General features: G+C 36.7%; 1 protein-coding gene across 10 annotated transcripts in view; it reads left to right on the forward strand.

Annotated features, from left to right (window-relative positions):
- CEP152 (centrosomal protein 152) overlaps positions 1 to 19,921 on the forward strand; it is a 91,589-nt gene that overhangs the window by 45,871 nt on the left and 25,797 nt on the right. For 6 of the 10 annotated variants that reach the window (XM_042988922.1, XM_042988921.1, XM_042988920.1 and 3 more), the window contains 7 exons: positions 6,815 to 6,943; positions 7,534 to 7,643; positions 8,379 to 8,507; positions 8,654 to 8,789; positions 13,066 to 13,251; positions 14,857 to 15,138; positions 17,747 to 17,878. In XM_042988922.1, the coding sequence (XP_042844856.1) occupies positions 6,815 to 6,943; positions 7,534 to 7,643; positions 8,379 to 8,507; positions 8,654 to 8,789; positions 13,066 to 13,251; positions 14,857 to 15,138; positions 17,747 to 17,878 (1,104 nt within the window). The remainder of the gene's footprint in view (positions 1 to 6,814; positions 6,944 to 7,533; positions 7,644 to 8,378; positions 8,508 to 8,653; positions 8,790 to 13,065; positions 13,252 to 14,856; positions 15,139 to 17,746; positions 17,879 to 19,921) is intronic. The other 4 variants (XM_042988927.1, XM_042988926.1, XM_042988928.1 and 1 more) reach the window with 2 other exon arrangements.

Genomic DNA, 19,921 nt, shown 5'->3' on the forward strand with positions numbered 1-19,921 from the left:
TGGGGGAATGTGTGACATTTCTGAGGTTAGAGTCCATCTTTAGGCAAATTGAAACTAAAACACTTGACTAATAATAGTCAAGATTATTTCCCCAAGATCTTGCTATTACAGAAATTCTTACTCTTGCCCTCATTTAACAGCTTCCTTTTCTATTCTTCCATATTTCCAAATCCCAATGGAAAAACAAAAAACAAAAACAAAAAACCTAGTAATGAAGGGAAGGGGGAAAATGAATGTAGGTGGTGTATTCCTTTTCCTTCTGGAAGGAAATAATATTTTACTTCCTACTTTAGTACTGTTTTAGCTCCTGATTCTTTAAACTAGGAGTTGTGTTCACTAAAATAGTCCTATTAAGGTATGTAAGATGTTATATGGTACTAATTATTATGGAATTTTGATTGTATATATTTTCCAAAAAATAATAATAATGTGTTTTCACTGTTTAAATCCTGCCCAGTCGGGCAATATTCCTTCTTCCGAGTAACTGTATTTGACGAGCATAACGCTGATTTCAGTGTTAACAACCAAATGAGAAAGAACCCCCAACCTCCAGCACATTGAACATCTTTATGTCAAGCTGTCTTGTTTACGCATTTTTTAAAAAGGATGAGAATAAATGCGCATGTTTCAATTTGTGTTAGATTAGAATCAATTGGTTCAAGTATTTTGGTGAGAGTAGCCTAGGATTTAGGAACGTGGTTTTGAGTCTTGAACTTTAGCTCAGGTATCCACGGTTCTTGCTCTGTTCTGTACTGAAATTACTGATGGCATTTGCCATAGAGGTACACTTCCACATATGTGGCAGTTGATGGTGGCCATGCCTTATGTTTAACAAAATTTAATCTATACCTTTGCCTCTATAGATCAAAGGGAACGATCTCATTGTTGAATACTCTTTTTGTCCAGCTACTCTTGCCATAGTGATTTCTCAGCAGTCCATGTTTGGTTTTTCTTAAAAGTGTGACTTACCAGCCTGTGCTGCTTGTCTGTCCTGCTTGCACTTACTACATACGAATTTCTTGAGACTCTTGTCTGGATGATTCTCTGCATGTTTGCTCAATAAATATTTGTTGATTCAATATACCTATTAATCCTTTTCTAGATGGAGGAAAGGGAGAGGAAGTAGTAATTTAACCAACAAGTGTTTTTATTTTTTTATTTTTTTAAATTAAAAAAAAATTTTTTTTTTTTGCATTTATTTTTGATAGAGAGAGGCAGAGCACAAGTGGGGAAGGGGCAGAGAGAGAAGGAGACACACAATCCGAAGCAGGCTCCAGGCTCCGAGCTGTCAGCCCAGAGCCCGACGCGGGGCTCGAACTCACAAACAGTGAGATCATGACCTGAGCCAAAGTCAGACGCTTAACCTACTGAGCCACCCAGGCACCCCATCCAACAAGTGTTTTTATATAAACACTCAAGTTCACAGTCATCTGATTAGCCCATGGACACCTTCAAACTTTGCCTCTTACTTACTTCCCACATCTTTTCTAATGATCTTTCTAGTTAGTGTATAACATCAGAAAGCAAGGTTGGGAGGTATATGGAGGAAGAGCAAATCATTCAGCTTAAGCTTTGGTTTTGTTTTGTTTTAAAGCTACTCTGTGCAAGGTCTTATGGGATTCAGTGGAAAGAAACAATGGCCATTCCTTGAAGGAATTTAGAATCTACAACAGCACTATCCAATAGAAATTTGATGGAGCCACATATATAATTTAAAATGTCCCAAGTATCCCATTAAAGTAAAAGTAATGGTGAAATTAATTTTAATAACATATTTTATTTAACCCAATAAATATCTTCTCAGTATGTAATCAGTGTAAAATTATTAATGAGATGGCTTGCATTTATAATAATAATAATTATTATTATTATTATTTTAAATTTACATCAAAGTTAGTTAGCATATAGTGCAATAATGATTTCAGGAGTAGAATCCACTGATTCGTCCCCTACATACAACACCCAGTGCTCATCCTAACAAGTGTCCTCCTTAATGTCCCTTACTTATTTAGCCCATCCCCAACCCACAACCCCTCCAGCAACCCTCAGTTTGTTCCCTATATTTAAGAGTCTCTTATGTTTTGTTCTCCTCCCTGTTTTTATCTTATTTTTGCTTCCCTTCCCTCATGTTAATCTGTTTTGTATCTTAAATTCCACATCTGAGTGAAGTCATATGATGTTTGTCTTTCTCTGACTGACTCACTTTACTTAGCATAATACACTCTAGTTCCATCCACATTGTTGCAAATGGCAAGATTTCATTCTTTTTGATTGCCTAGTAATATTCCTATACCACATCTTCTTTATCCATTCATTTATCAATAGACATTTGGGCTCTTTCCAAACTTTGGCTATTGTCAGTAGTGCTGCTACAAACATTGGGGTGCATGTACCCCTTTGAAACAGCACACCTGTATCCTTTGGATAAATTCTTAGTAGTGTAATTGCTGGGTGGTAGGGTAGTTCTATTTTTAATTTTTTGAGGAACCTCCATACTGTTTTACAGAGTGGCTGCACCAGTTTGCATTCCCACCAGCAGTGCAAAAGGGTTCCTCTTTCTCCACATCTTCGCCATCATTTGTCGTTGCCTGAGTTGTTAATGTTAGCCATTTTGACAGGTGTGAGGTGTTATCACATTGTGGTTTTGATTCGCATTTCCCTGATGATGAGTGATGTTGAACATTTTTCATGTGTCTGTTAGCCATTTGGATGTCTTCTTTGGAGAAGTGTCTGTTCATGTCTTTTGCCCATTTCTTCACTGGATTATTTGTTTTTTGTGTGTTAAGTTTGATAAATTCTTTATAGATTTTGGATACTAACCTTTTATCCGATATGTCATTTGCAAATATCTTCTCCCATTCTGTCGGTTGCCTTTTAGTTTTGCTGACTGTTTCCTTTGCCATACAGAAGCTTTTTATCTTGATGAGGTTCCAGTAGCTCATTTTTGCTTTTGTTTCCCTTGCCTCTGGAGGCATGTTTAGTAAGAAGTTGCTGAGGCCGAGGTCAAAGAGCTTTTTGCTTGCTTTCTCCTTGAAGATTTTGATGGCTTCCTATCTTTTGTTTAGGTCTGTCATCCATTTTGAGTTTAATTTTGTGTATGGTGTAAGAAAGTGGTCCCGGTTCATTCTTCTGCATGTCGCTGTCCAGTTTTCCCAGCACCATTTGCTGAAGAGACTGTCTTTATTCCATTGGATATTCTTTCTGCTTTGTCAAAAGATTAGTTGGCCATACATTTGTGAGTCCATTTCTCGGTTCTCTATTCGGTTCCATTGATCTATGTGTCTGTGTGTGCCAGTACCATACTGTCTTGATGACTACAACTTTGTAAAACATCTTGAAGTCCGGGACTGTGATGCCTTCTGCTTTAGTTTTCTTCTTCAGGATTCCTTTGGCTATTTGGAGTCTTTTCTGGTTCCATAAAAATTTTAGGATTGTTCGTTCTAGCTCTGTGAAGAATGCTGGTGTTATTTTGATAGGGATTGCATTAAATATGTAGATTGCTTTGGGTAGAATCGACATTTTAACAATGTTCTTCCAATCCATGAGCATGGAATGTTTTTCCATTTTTTTTGTGTCTTCTTCAATTTCTTTCATAAGCTTTCTATAATTTTCAGTGTATAGTTTTTTCACCTCTGTGGTTAGGTTTATTCCTAGGTATTTTATATGGGTTTTGGTGCAATTGTAAATGGGATCGATTCCTTGATTTCTCTTTCTGCTGCTTCATTATTGGTGTATAGAAATGCGAGATGGTTTGCCTTTTTTGTCTCTGTGCCAAGTCCTTGAAATCTGACATGTATTGTCCACTTACAACACGTTTCATTTTGGACAAGACACATTTCAAGTGCTCAATAGCCATGTGTGGTTAATGGCTACCATATGCAACAGTGCAGATCTATAAGGAGAGGGACATGCATAACTTTGTGTAATAAGGATGATATTGGTTGCAGAGTGTTTTGAGAAGGAATAATTAACCAGAGCTGGTTGTAGGGGAGATGATAAGGCAAACCTTAGTGAAGTCTTTAAGGAGGGAATATCTGATCTCTGTCCTGAAGGATAAATGCAGGAGGGAAGGTGGGAAGGAACATTTCAGCCTTGAGCAGAAGTATTTAAAGGTTGTAGCAAATAAGCTGGTGTAACTAGGGAATAGGGCATGTGAATAGAAGTCTATATTGTATAGGCTCAGTCTTTCTGGAATCTTTGAGGCCAAAAACACATAGATGTTACATCAATTTTTAGGATAATACCGTAGCTAGCATTAAATCCTGAGGTTAATGAAATACTGTTGAATGTCTCTGCTTGCTATCAGCTTGTTAAGAGACAGAACATGTCCTTGGATATCTTTTTAAAGAGAACTGGGTCATTGAAATCCTCCCCTAAAGCCTTTCTAAATATTGAAAAGGCTAACAAAAATATTTACTATGTAATCTTACTTGGCATGTTTCTTTTATGAATATTTAAAAGTATTGATATATTTATTGCTCTATAACGTTGTAGTATCTTATGTTTGTGTGTATCCTTCTTATATAGAACAATTAAAAATTATTTCAGAGTCTGTTGTTTTTGCTTTCGTGTCATTTGACTATTCATAGCAGTGCTGCTTTATGATATTTCCAGGATAATATGTGATAAAGATTAGGAATTTGTCTATATGTAGCACTGTGCACTGATTGAGAGTGCGTTGAGTTCTATACTGTTCATTCTAGTTGAACAACTGGACCATTAATGTAGAATGTAGTAAAGTCCTTAGGAAAATTAGTCTTGCAGTCAGGGCCCACATCTACATTGATTTTTTTGTAAGCATAATGAATAAAACACAGAGGCCTTTCTGTATCTGTTACTCAAAAGAAATCATTACCTAACCACAAGTTGTGGTTAGAGCCATTCTTTGATTTCAAGGGACCCAAGGCAATGTCGAGTAGCCAACTCAGAAGGTTTCTACCTGGAATCTTTTTAGTTATAGAAATTAGGAAGATAATGTGAGAGTTGATGTATTACATGCCTTGTTTTCTTGAAGGTAATCTCTTTAGTATTCCAACTTCAGAAATTTTGTTATGGCACCTATGTGGTCCTTTTCTTTTTAAAATTGTCCATAAGGATTTTGTGCTGACAGGTTCAAGTACCTAGTCCCTGAGTGCCTGCAGTGTGATGATATGTCAAAGCTGAGTGTCATAGCTAGGCATGAAAATTGTTTTTCCACGTATCAGTATGATGTTACTTTCATTCATTTTATTTCATAGTAATAAAAACTTACCAGTGGGAAAGAATGGACAAATTAATATCACAAACTTTAAAAAGTGGAGGCCAAGTTAAAACAAAATGAAAATCACTCTAATGAGTCCATAGAATCCCTTAAAATCTCATTAGTATCCCCAAATCTGGAGAGAAGCTAACAGAGTAGGTATTTGTCATTCTCTTCTGATTGGAGTAGAAGCAGTGGCTTCTGGGAAATTACGGCAAGTGAAAAGGGGAAAGTCAACAATAGTCTCCCTGTAAAGGAAGTGAAGGCTATGAATTCAAAGACTGAGCCAGAGCCTTGGTGTTCTGTCACCTCACATGTGAATGAAATACAAATACCTCCCCAATGAGGAGAATGAATCTTGGTTTAGGATATTTTTTAAACATTGTGGAAGAGAGCTCAGACTTCAGGTAAACACATAAACCAACAAGTCAAATAAAGTAGATATTTAAAAAAAAATCTTTGTGGCCCCATCAATGAACAAAGAATTCATAAAGATTAGATAAGGAAGATACTTAGATGGTAAGAGGGAAATGCAAAGTTGTATAAACAGATCTGGGAGGATGAAAAACAAATGAACAGTGAAGGTATGTAAGAAGTTCTGCTATGAGAGCAATGCAAGAAATGCAAATGAAAGCAACTATTGGCTACCCTTTCCCCATCAAATACAATAATTATTTCAAGGCATTCCCTGCCATTGGAGGTAAAGAGAGTTGGACACATTTGTTCAGACTACCTGACAATGTACATTTGCATGACCTTGTGGGAAACAATTTGCCAATAACTGTCATGAGTCTTAAAAATTGTACCTGTTGAATAAAATATAGATCTATGAGGTAATAGAGATTATATAATAGAGATTATATATAAACAAATAAATGCAGAAATAGAATAGATGTTAAACTTGGTGTAAGATAAAAAATAGAATATTTGCGTTGCATAGTCTCAAAGTATCTCCTCATAAGATACTTATTCTAAATTACAAGTAGGAAATTGTAGCTTTACAGTGATAGTGCCTGCAGATGCTACCTTCATTTATTGATCATCACCAGTGATGAACCACGTTGATCTCCTGTGTCTCCTGAAGAGTGCACATAGCATTTCTGTGGCATTCATGTAAAAAATGGATGACTTGAATTTAATAATAAAGTGACATCAGAGAAGCCCAAATTGAAGGCCATCTTACACAATAACTAGTTGATACTCTTAAAAAGTGTCATAGATTTGAGAGACAAAGCCTGAAGAACTGTCCTTGGATTGAAGGAGACTCATGAGCCATGACAACTCAATGCAATGTGGAATTGTCGATGAGATCCTGAACTACTACAAAAAGGACGTTAGAGGAAAATGGGAAGATTTTGTATAGGGTCTGTAGATTAGGTAACAGTGCTACATCCTAGTTAACTTCCTGGTTTTGATAATTGTATGGTGGTTATATTTGGGGATGATGATAAAAGTTACATGGAAGTTATTTGTGATGTTTTCACAGTTTCTTTGTAAGTATGAAATTATTTTCAAAACCAGAAGTTAGAATTTCTTAAAAACCTGAAAAACTTTTGATTTCTTTTTAACATTTAGAGTAAAACAGATACCACGGAAAAACCAACTGATCAATTATGGCCTGGGTCTTCTACTTCTGATACAATTGTGAAAGATGACATTCTGCGGCTTAAAAATGAAATTCATGTTTTACGACAACAAAATCAGGTGATGAAAAAGTTTCCTATATGTTGTGAGAATTCTTATGACCTCATTATATTCAAAGGATATAACCGACTTTTCAAAAAAAAGTTGCAGAGGCAACATGAGTTTGTAGACAGGTTTATTAGTGGGTGAATAAGGATTCCAGTTATTTCCCTTTATTGGCCATAAGGTCATCGTTTTCTCAAAAGGTAGGTTAGTGGAACTCCAGGCTCCTGGGTCTGTAGGAGCTTGGCTGCTGGAGGTGTTCTTCTCTGGACCAAAAAAGTTAAACCTTGTTTATACGGTTGTTAAGATTATTGAATCCTAAGACTTACTTTAAGAGATCACTTAGGGAATACCTCTCTGGCTAAGTATTTCTATTTCATGTAGTTCAAAATGAATACAAAATTCTTAACTCTTAACTCCTGTCATAAAGCTACTTGTCAAATAAGTGAATCTTACAAGCCATAAGGAGTCTTTGTAGAATTATGAAAACGATACATCAGTGCTACAGGGTAGAGATAAAGCATGGAAGATAATAAAAAAAAAAAGATTGGACTAATCAGTGAATATGATGTTTATTTTCTCTAACTGCTTTATTCTTTTGTATCTAGGAACTTAAAGAAACGGAAGAAAAACTGAGAGATACAAATCAAGACTTATGTAATCAAATGAGACAAATGGTACAAGATTTTGACCATGATAAACAGGAAGCTGTGGATAGGTAAAGTCTATGCAGAGGTCTAATGCCTGACTCTGCCCTTCACGGCCCTGCTCTCCCACCCGCCAGAAAAGATTCAAGAAAAATTATGGTGTGAACCTTCCCTACTGAGATCTTACTGAAGATGAGTCTGTGGCTTCTCAAATTAGAATTTAGAACACATTTTCCATAGAAATGATGTTATGTAGTGGGCTGGGTTCTATAGCACCATCAAAACTGCAGTTCATTGAGATAGTATAGCTTAATGGTTTTCATAAACTAGTCTGGGAAACTAGTCTTTATAAGGAAGAAATCTGTGGGAGGGAGTATGTCTTCCAATTACCAAATCATAAACTTGGAAACAGAGTTTTGGAACATAACATACTTGTGAGTTGGGTACTGCTAGTATCTATTTCTAATATAGATAACTTGGAATTTTGGAACTCTACCCTATTATTTCAATTAATTTTTTATAAACAAGTCCTCAACAAAGACTATTATCTTCTTGAAGGACTGGGGCATTCTCATATCCAAGTTTCTCATTTTTCTCTGGAAACATTTAAGGAGAGAAAATTTTGCAGAATTTAAGATCATCCACTAGGAATTAATTATTACTTTTGGTTGGGGGGAACCAATCTGACCTTAATTATAATTTGCATTAGAGAGAGGGAGTGGGAAAGAAAGGAAGCCAATTTATCCTGGTGTTTCTAATAATGCTGGGCATTTCTTTAGATTCTATTGTCCGCTTTCTGTTTCTAGGTGTGAGAGGACTTACCAGCAGCACCATGAAGCCATGAAAGCCCAAATACGTGAAAGCCTGTTAGCAAAGCATGCTTTGGAGAAGCAGCAGCTCTTTGAGGTTTATGAGGCAGCTCGCTTGCAACTTAGGTGAGAATGAGAGAGTTTAGCTACCCTTCAAGCTCTAGAGACAGCTTTCTCCTGTTCTGTAGCTTAGAGGAAAATTGTTTTGCAGCCCTTGTATTTTTTTTTTTTTTTCCTGGTGGTCATTTGGTTGCTGGTTTTGTGTATCCAAGGTCTGACTTAGATAACATGAATAAGGAGATGGCTGCTGTGCAAGAATGTTACCTGGAAGTGTGCAGAGAGAAGGATAATCTAGAATCAACTCTGAGGAAGACCATGGAAAAGGAGCAACAGGCTCAGGAGAAGAAGGTACAGTACAAGTTCATGTTGTGTTTGTTTCAGCTCTTTTCTCTGGCCTCACTATTGTCATGGAAACCAGTATACTTGTTCTCTTGTGAAACAGGGAAGGCCTATGGAGAAGTCTCTTTATTTTTGGCTATCACACTCTGATAGCTCACAAAATACAGTAAATATTGAGATGATTTTTAAAACCTCAGTAGAAAATGGCATACATATAGGAGAAAATGATTCTTCCTTATATTTATTCCAAGTGGCAAAACAGGGTTCTAAAAATAAACGAGAGTAGACCCAAACACTGTGAGTCTGAAACCCAGGGATTCTTGCTTTCCACTTTTGCTGGCTCCTTAGTTGAACCTACATAGTCCCGTGGGTGATGCACAGCATATTCCCTCAGAAACATTTTCCTCTGACCCATTTCTGTCTCAGTACCCAAGTGTCATTTTATTCTTCTGGGGAGAAGGGCAGGAATTTGAACTTGGGACTTAGCATAGGGAAGGTGGAGAGCTTTTCAGGGAAGCTCTCATTTTTTTGGGAAGCTGGAGGGGCTCCTATACTTTCCCCTCCTGCCTGAATCTTCCCAGTTGCTGTTGGTGAGTGTCCAGGAGTAAAATCACATGTAAACAGTCGCCCGTCTTTTCTTCCCTGTCCTGCCTGGAGCCTCATCCAGACACACGTCTGACTCTCCCTTCCACTTTGGACCAGCCTGCAGACCACAATTTGAAAGCCACCTGCGTCAAGATTAGAAAATATTTTTAAAAGCCTGAGTAAATGTTCTATATACAGAGGTTTTCTGAACAAAGTTATATTAAAGCAGGCTCTTGCTACTACAGACTTTAAAAGAATAGAAAGAGCAGGTGAGGAATTCAGCTCTTTTAATGTTTGTATTTTTTTGAATAGATTAATATGGTGAAAAAACATGCCATGTATACATATCGTCTAATGGAAAAAGAACTTCTAAAGCGAGCTCTTTTACTTAGTGCTGACAGTATAAAAGTTAGAAGGGATCTTAAATTACTTAGAAACTAAGGACTTAGCTTTTCATAATGTATAAAAAAATTAAAATAGGGAGAAGATCTCTGCTGTGATTTTTTTTCTTTTTAAATACGTAAATTGACAAGAACAGAAGAGTAATTCTCTCAAAGAGGTCATTCTTTTCAGGAATATATTTTCTGTTACTTTTCAAAGAATCAGTTTGGCTATAAAATTAGATCTCATATAATCGGTCATTTGGAATTAGCAGCTGCTGCTGACCAATACTGGCTCATGAATGCTTGTGCACCAAAGCAGGGAGGAAAGTTAAAACTGCTATTTGGCCCTTCCAAAAAATCTTACAGGTTAAATATTTTTCTTTAAAGATTTTAAGTTGTCATACAGTGAAATTGACTTTTTCATTTGGTGTTTGTTCTATACATTTTTAACATGTGATTTAACACATGTATAGAGTGATGTGGATACAGAAGAGTTTTATCACCCTGTAAGACTGCCTTATGCTATCCCTTTGTAGTTAATACCCAGCCCCACTGGAAGGGCCAGTGTACTTAACGCATGAGAAGTGTAATTCCTTTCTTCTCTGGAATTGTTTAGTTTTTTTTATTTAGATTTATGTAAATCCATTACAAAATTTAGTAATTTTTATAAGCCAGTCATAACAGAACTTTAAACTTAAGAGAATTTATTTAATCTTTTCATATCCTAGGAAATGTTTCACACTCACAATGGAAGAATCTTATTAAACTCAAGCAAGCTAGGGAACTTTCATGGAAGTTCTCTGCAGGCCATAAGGCATTTTCCCTGCAGTTGACTTTCCGGTCAGTTACTTAGTCTGGATACTGAATTTAAAAGATAGACAACAGCAAGAGTCCTATGGTGTATTTTCCTGTTCCGTATGTGCTCTTTTCTGAAACAGTTGTTGAGTTAGACCATGGGTTAAGTAAGAGCTCAATGCCAAGTTTTAAAACTTTTATTAACACACGGAACTTTCCTCACATGTCAACCTGGCTTGTTCAGAGAGTGGGAGAAAAGTCATCCACACAGAACCCCTTGGACTCTAATAATCATTGGAGGTCATGAATTTGCAGACAAGGCAAAGATGGACAATATTCGCATTCATAATGTCATTTCTGTATACGTTAGTCTCATCTGTACAATTGTAATACATGCTAAGTCAGTCCTTAGAAGTTAGAGGTTTTTTTTTGCTATCGGGGGCATGCAAATCAAGTGTAAATGTTTTAAAACTATTGAAAAATTTTCTTTAATGATAAAACTTTTAGAATTAGATATTTCTGTAGTATGTTCAAATGGCAGACCCCTGTGCTCAATAAATCTATTACTTCTGTAAAGAGAGGGTAGAAAGGTTTTCCTTGCTGTGGTAGACTGCAAAAATGGCTGCACATTCTTCCCATCACCGAATGCATGCCCCTTCGGAGTGTGACTTTCTAGCAGTTCTCAGTAAGAGGTCATCTGTTTCTCATCCCTTGGATCTGATTTTGGCCAATGCGACATTAGTAAACATTAGGCAAAAAGAGTCTTAAAAATAATTTATGCATTGGGACTTACAAGCTTGATACTCTCAGGAACTCTGTGGCCACCACTGTGTGAATGATCTGGGATAACCTGCCGAGTGATGACACATGTGACCATGTCATCTTTCTAGCAGACGTCAAGCTAACCCCCAGACGTGTGAGTGAGGCCATCTTAGACCATGTGCTTCAACTGCTTGCAGAGATCAGCTAAATTGACTCAGATCAGAATCACCCCCCAGATGACCAGGGAATCCTGAGAAATAATAGATGTTTGCTGTTTTAGTTTAGTTTTGTTGTTATGGTCAAGTTTTGGCTGGCTTATTATGTAGCAAAGCAATTGATATATGCACAAACATACAAACACACAGAAAATTGGTAGCAGTTTTCTGTTCTGGGTCAAAAGGAAAGTAGATACATATGGAAACAACTCCTGAAGCATAGATATACACAGGTAAGACAATGTGAGGATTCCTTTTAAAGTCAACAAAAAATAACTGTGATATGTGACATGACACTGGACAACTTTCTCAGCCACGTGATAGTTCGATTGTTTTAGTACAACTACAGTTTCTATGACCTGATTGTGAAGAAATGGGTCCCTTAGTCATTGGAGATTTTCTGAAATCATATAGCACTGACAAAAATAGATAGCATCTTTTTGGTATGTGCCATTGGTGGAGAGGAATCAGATGGGAATTAAGACCAAAATAAGCCAGGTCAGGTGTGAACCAGGAAAGAAATCAGACAACCAGGTAGCATGAATCAGAAATAATGGTAAAGAGACACAGAGCAAAAGCTCTTTTGCTGCGTGGCAATAGGTATGTGAAGTGTATACTTCTCTGGCATTATATTTTATGAGCTTCAGTGGGACCACCAGAAAACCGTTTCAAAAATTTTCACACTGGGGCCACCTGAGTGGCTCAGTCGGTTAAGCATCTCACTCTTGGTTTTGGCTCAAGTCATGGTCTCATTGTTGGTGAGTTCGAGCCCCGTGTTGGGCTGCGCACTGAGTACAGAGCCTGCTTGGGATTCTGTCTCTGCTCCTCCCCAACTCACCTCTCTCAAAATAAATAAATAAACTTAAAATAAAAATTTTCACACAAAAACCCTTATAGGTGATTTTGATCCCTGAGTAGAGTTTTGTTAGAGTTTTCAGATCAACTGGATTCCTAAAATAAACAGAGAATAGTATATGAATAGTTCAAATTATTAAATTTGTATCTGATAGTTGACAGTTACTATTTCATAATGCTTTAGCTAGTTTTGAGAAAAACAATTGTCTTTGGTAATGAAAAAAATATGCCAGTCTGAATTTATTACAGGATGCATACTTTTAAGATAGAGCAATAATTTTTGTTTTATATCAGAATATATGTATTTCAGAAACGTACTTTTTTTTTTTTTTCCTGGCCTGTGATACCTAATGAGTCCCATGGTGGGTGGGGTGTAAACATAAATGTCAGTTAAACTCGTTAAAAAGTGTTCTTCATATATTGAAAAAAAAAAAAAAGTTGTTCTTCTAGTAACATATTGATTGTGTTAGACGCTTTTTCTTTTAATATAGCCACCTGTAAATTTTTTATCCAAATATTTGAGATCCAAGCAGGTCTGTACAAGACAGTCTATTAAGCTGATTGAGTTAGCATGTAGGAAGATCATTTGTCTCTGTTGCTGCCAGTACCTGCCTATGACCAGTATTTTATAAATTTGCCTTGGAGAGTATTAGTATAATACAGAGATATTTACTTGAATTTTGTTTAAAGAGACAGCTATTGGAGGAAAGAGAAGAATATGTAAACAGACTGCAGGTGGAACTTGAAGAAAAGTACCAAGACACCCTTATGATGGAGAAGAGCAAGTGGCTGAAAGAACAAGAAACTGATATTAAACAGCAGGTTGACAATGAAGTGATGTTAGCCAAATCACACTGGGATGAGGAACAGACAGAGGTGTGGGTTAAAATTTCTTTTCAGTCACCATGTTTGGAAACTGTAGTATTAACTATAGGGAGACCGTTCTTCCTGAACAGACATAATTTTTCATTGCCAAGCACCTATGTGATCATTCATTTCACTTCTTGGGATTGGGCTTTGGGCAGCTTACAGTAGTTTTATTTCTTAAAACTTCTCCCCTCTCTTGTCCCTTCAGTGCAATTCAGGATATAATGGTTTTTGGAGGGGTACTTTTTGATTCCTCAAAATGAAACCCTCCTCTAATTTCATATTGTGGAATGAGTCAGATGACTCTAGACCAGTCTATAATAACAAATAGATAACCCATCCTGTGGATTAGAAGGAAGAAGTAATGACTGGGCAGGCTCAAAAGCACAAAAAATTACCTTTTACCTAAGTAGCAAATGAAATTACTAATAGTTTTCTAGAAAATTAAGAACCAGATTATGATCTTGAAAACTTAGCTGGAAGGGAGATCAATTTTCAAGCTTATCGAAACTAGATTCTTTGGTCTGCAAGATTGCTATTACCTGGGGGTGTGGCTACCTAACGGTGGATAGTAGACCACTGTCCTGTCTTTCAGCATCCCTCTTCTTCATCTCCCACCCCCACCCTCTGCAGCAGTTCATTAATCTAGTGCTTGCACCTGAAATTCTTTTACTAATCATTTTTTAATACAGAAATATGTATTCTGGAATATATACATTTATGCCTGTAAAATCTGGCTAGCACAAAACAAATTCTCTATTTTTACAATGTTGCACATTGTTTTATATTTGAATCTGCTAACCATTTATTTACCAGGAAGATGAGATAGAGAAGTAATGTTTTTGTGAGACTCTCAGGAAAGCATAAACTGCTACACAAGATTGCCATTTCAAATGCAGCAACATAGCCTGGGACTGTGGTAGCCAGGGAAGCAGTCTGAGAACTCTGGATACCCAGGAGGTGGGAACCAGGAACAGAGAAAAGCAACTTTTGCTGTTTCACAGTTTTGCCTCAGACTGACTGTGTTTTGATCCATCCCACTATCCTGTTGAAAGCAGAAAGTTGTCATTAAGACATCCTTCTAATGATGCCCCTCCTTCAATGCACAGTAGACTCAGTAGAATTTAATACCCTAACAAACAAGAGTCTAATGTGTTCAAGTAAGTAAAACTATTTTTAGATCGTGCAGTTTTAGGTTCATTATTTAGACTTAACCCAGTGCCTGCTTTGTGGAAAGCCTGGTGTTGATGGAAAAATACATATTAATAGTATAAATTTTCCTCTTAAAAAAAAAAAGAAATCATGCCACCTTTGTAGTGGCAATGTCAAAGCTTCCAGAAGGTTGCATCTTGAGAGCAAGAAAGCCTGACCTATTGCGGTATACTTCTATCTCCCATGTGATTTATGCCACGTACATTAGGGTCCAACAGTAACTTTCAGGATTTACTTGAATATATTTTCATTGACTAAGCTTCTAACTCTCATGTAATTACTACAACAATGTCTAGATGGTTTTCAAACACAGCTGTGGTTGCTCTTTTGGCTAGCTATTAATTCTGGGTTTTGCTTATTTGAGTGTTTTTTCTTTTCATACAATTTTTCTTCTGAAAACAGATCAAACAAGAACTTATTCAACAGCTCGAAAAAGAGTGGCAGTCTAAGCTGGATCAAACTATAAAGGCAATGAAAAAGAAGACCTCAGATGGTTGCAGCCAGACTGACCAAGTAACCACCAGTGATGTTATTTCCAAGAACGAGATGGCAGTCATGATAGAAGAACAGAAGCGAAAGATCCAGCAAGATTTAGAGCAAGAGAAAGAAACAGCTGTCAGTGGGGACCTGAAGAAACTCGAGGTGGAATTAGAACTCAAATATTGTGAAAATATAGCCAAACAGGTAACAGGTTTATTATAGTACAATTATTGGAACTGCCTATTAATGAAAACCTGTAAAATGCTACCATTGAACTTGTTCATAACTTTATACTTTGAAAATTTTGTGCATTCTAGGGTAGAACCTCTTGGGTTGTTACAAAAAGTTTCTTCCACTGTATTTCTGTCACAAAGCTGTTACCCCTCAGTTTTTCCATGTATTCTTTACGTTTACAGAGTGTTTGCTCCTCTGAGTTTGGTCTAAGCGTTACGGTGCTTGAGGTTAAAGGTGGCGGTTTTATAACTGGATGAAGCACATCTTAATTAAGAATCTTTCATACCTAACTTTATAGAAGGTACTCCACTGAAGTAGTTATACATAAGCAAACTTAAAGCAAGTGAGATATTAGACAGTATTTGCACTGCAACTCACAGAGTTGAATCTGCAGGCACTCCCCTCACATGGGACTTTGTCTGTAAATCCCATACGCTGCCAGAAAGCGGGGCCATTGCCTCCCCTTAGAAGCACTCAGAAAGCTAGCTTGCTTTTAACTGGGGCATGTTGTTTGGTTTCCAAGAAATGTCAGCCTGAGTGAGCTGTGTTAATGAAATAGCTCTGTGTTAATGCAATAAAGAGTTTTTGTTGGTTTTATCTACATTATTATAGTGATTCTCAAAACTTTTTTGCTTCAGGATGCCTTTAACACTTTTAAAAATTCAAGACTCTGAAGAGTTTTTCTCTGTGTGGGTTATATCTATTTACTGTATTGGAAAATATAAATCTAAGGAACTTTTAAAAAAATAAGAATACTGGAGCACCTGGGTGGCTCATTGGGTTAAGCGTTTGGCTCAGGTCATGATCTCAAGGTTCATGAGTCTGAGCCCAGTGTCGGCTGTGCGCTGGCCATGCAGAGCCTGCTTGGGATTCTGTTTCTCCCTCTCACTCTGTACTCACCCACTCTCTCTCTTTTTTCTCTCTTTTTCTCAAAATAAATAAATAAACTTTAAAAAATTAGGAAAATAAAATCTGTAAAAAAAAAAAACCAAGGATACTAAACTTGCCATTGGCTGTCAGAGCAGTGATAAATCACATAGCATGACACCATTGTATTAGTTACACATGCAGGACTGGGCGTGAAAAAAATAAAGTGTGAATATTACTTTGAAAATAGTTTTGATCTCACAGACCACCTGACAGGGTGTTTTGTCCCATAGAGGTCCCTGGACCTTAATATTCCTTATTTTGTATTTACAAACGAAATGCTTATTATGCAGTCTTAAAATAATACCTGAAGTAAAGTTTTAAAAAAATGTATTCAGCTTTTGATAAATACTTGGAATTCTGCCTATTTGTTAAGTTGTTCTACATGATTTAAAAAAAATTTTTTTTAACGTTTACTTATTATTGAGAGAGAGAGAAAGAGCATGAGCATGAGAGGGGCAGAGAGAGGGAGACACAGAATCCAAAGCAGGCTCCAGGCTCCGAGCTGTCAACAGAGCCCGATGCGAGGCTTGAACTCGCAAACTGTGAGATCATGACCTGAGCTGAAGTCGGATGCTCAGCCGACTGAGCCACCCAGGCCCCCATAAGTTGTTCTACACGATTTTAGAGAGAATCCTTATAGTATGGAAACATAGCCAAATCTGTGTAATTGTATCAAAGGCATCTTCAGTCAGTTAAATCATTTCCTGAAATGTTTAAGGTTTGAACAGAGTTAAGAAAATGTTCTGTGGACAAAGAGACATGTTTAAGGGTGCTGTTCTGGTATATATACAATTACAGATGTTGTGAAGAAAAATAACATCATGTAGTAAGAAAGGAAATATTATTAATAACCTTTGGAAGAATATAAATTTCTATAGGGGCTTTATCTTTTCCCCATATTTGTAACTCCCTAGGTTTTACCTGTAAATGTATTTAGCATTTTACAAAAAAATTCAGCCCCTTATGTCAACTCTAGTTTTGTATGTTTATATGGATATAGGTACGTGTGTATTTATATTTCAATACAAGGAAATAAGGAAAGGTTATTTAATAAGTGACCTTGTGGTAACCTGTGACAGATTTACCAACAGATCACCCTCATAATTCATCAAGTCTTATATGTTTGCCTGAATTGCTGTATCACCCTCATTCTTTAGTTGCAAACTCATTACAGACAGCAGGAAAAGTTGCTTGGTACAAGGCTCTAAGCTATATTGGTGCATGCTTGTGTGGGTTCATGTGTTTATATGTACGGCATGAGGACTGTGGATATGGTGGGTGTACTGATTGGGCAGCCCTGACCCCAAGCAGCCTCTCTGCATGTCTTCTCCTTTTTCTTAAGATAAACAGGAATTTCTTGGAAATGGCAATTGGTACTTTGTATGAAGCTTTCCAGTAATGGTATTGGCTATCAAACATTTATAGATTCCTACTTTTTGTGCTGGCATTTGCATGGGACAGTATGGGAAGTTTAGAACAGAAGGATTAGAATCTACTGTTTGGGATCAGGTGGGCTGCTTGAGGTCAGTGTAACGTAGTGCGATATGATGTAAAATACACATGAAACCATAGTTGCTAATTGCGAATGGGATCTTTCTGAAATTTTATACCTCACTTTACTGCCTATTCTTGCAATATCCAATTGCAGGTAGAAACAGCTGTGCAAAATGCTCGTCATCGATGGCTGGAAGAACTACCTGACCTTGCAGAGTATAAAGCACGTGTAAGAGCAGAACAGAAGAAGTGGGAAGAGCAACAAGAGATCACTGTGGCAAGACGGGTAAGTGCTCTCCTGGACAAAAGCTTGAGGAGGGCCTCTCTCCTGATGTCTCATCTTAGTCCCGAGAATCAGTATCTCCTCACAGTGTTGTGGAAGGATTAAATGCAATAATGCATGGTAAGCATTAGCTCAGAGCCTGACTGATGGCATCTGTTCTCATCATCAGGATGCTGAGGGAGAAAGAATGTATTTTAGGGTCTTGAAACTCTCATAATCAGGAAGGTAACCTTAACTATGAAACTAAATCCTGTTCTGTCTTGCCCTATCTTTAGGGGAAATTGAGAACAGGTGTTTATCTGTTTATTAATAGCTACATGGTATCCTTTTGCATGCTGGAAGTTTGTTTTCCCTGCTTTGTCAGTAGTCTTATAATCTCCTTGGAAAATAGCCAACTCTCCTTACCAGAGAGGTCATGTTGTTTGACCAGAAACATAAGATATTATAATCATTTGCATTCTTTATTAGTGTAAACCAGTTCTAATCAAAATGCCAATAAACTGAACATGGTTTGAAATTTGACCCTAATTCTAAAATTTACTTGGAAAGGACTAGGAATTTTTTAACTGTTCTGGAAAAGAAATAGTCGTCCAACCCTAACACATAATAGAGTATGTTGGAAAGCGACAATTCAGTGTTGAGTCACAAAAATAGAATTTTTCATTTTGTATTACACAGACTTCAGAGATAGGCCCAATTATGAATAGAAATGTAATTGTTTCAAAACAAAGGAATAAGGAATTATTCCATAATAAATGGTCTTAGGATAGCCAGATAGCACTTTGGAAAAATTAAGGTTACCTGTGCTTGCATCATAATAAAGTCTAAGTTGATGAAGAAGTTGAACATTTTTACATGAAAGTATAGAAGAAAGAAATTGAATACCAACATCACTCAGTTTGGGGACAATAGTTGTAGTAGCAAAGATGTATGAATAGGATATAAGAGATACAGTTAAAACATTTTTGCTTTTGTAATAAAAAAAAGTGAGAGGATAATAAAAAAAAAGGAAAATAAATGAATTAAACATAAGAAACATTACTACTAATATGTGGTAAGAAAAACAATACAAATTTATAAGAAAACAAGGAGCTGTAGATAAGTACACCAACAATGTCCAAATATGACAAATATGTACAAATATGAGAAGTCCAAATAGCAAACTTAAACTGCTATTTTATGCCATATGTATGTCTTCTTAATTATAATACAAAAAAAGATAATAGATTGCAGTGTTAAGTGTATACTATTCTCCCAACATGACAACTATTTTCAAAATAGTATAGGTGACAGACATTGTAAATGACTCATATGTTGTATTCATAATCTTATTCCACAGAATACTTAAATAATTCAGCATAAATAAATCTATTGTAACAGTTTTCTTAAGTTATGTGGTAGTACACAGGTGTTCACTGCATTATTTTCTATACTTTTTAAGTATGCTGAAATAGTTTAAAAGGAAATTTAAGAGGGAGAGAGAGGAAATAATATGATGTACATGTGACTCAGCACTGAAGTCAAGAAGAATAATAAAGTTGGTTAGTATATAGAAAATAGGCAAGAGATTTTAAGTTTTTATTTTGTTTTTTATGTTTTTGAGAGACAGAGTATGTGAGCATGTCAGGAGGGGCAGAAAGAGAGGGAAAGAGAGAATCTTAAGCAGGCTCCACTCTCAGTGCAGAACCTGACACGAGGTTCTATCTCACAACCTTGAGATCATGACCAGAGTCAAAATCAAGAGTTGGACATTCAACCAGCTGAGCCGCCCAGGGACCCCAAGAGATCTTTCCTTAAGAACATAGAAGACCTGAATGTATGTGAATGAAGAAATACAGGAATGAGAAGACAGTGTGTTGCTTCTCAAACTTTATCAGGCATGAGATTCACCTGGAGGGTTTGTTAAAGCAGATTCCTGGGATTTATTCCCAGAGATTCTGATTTGGTGGGTCTGGAGTAAATCCTGAGAAATTTGCATTTCTAACAAGTTCCTAGGGGATGTGACAGTGCTGGTTTTTAGACCACACTTGGGTGTGAGTAGCACTA

The sequence above is a fragment of the Panthera tigris genome, chromosome B3, assembly GCF_018350195.1.
Source record: "Panthera tigris isolate Pti1 chromosome B3, P.tigris_Pti1_mat1.1, whole genome shotgun sequence".
Taxonomy (NCBI): domain Eukaryota; kingdom Metazoa; phylum Chordata; class Mammalia; order Carnivora; family Felidae; genus Panthera; species Panthera tigris.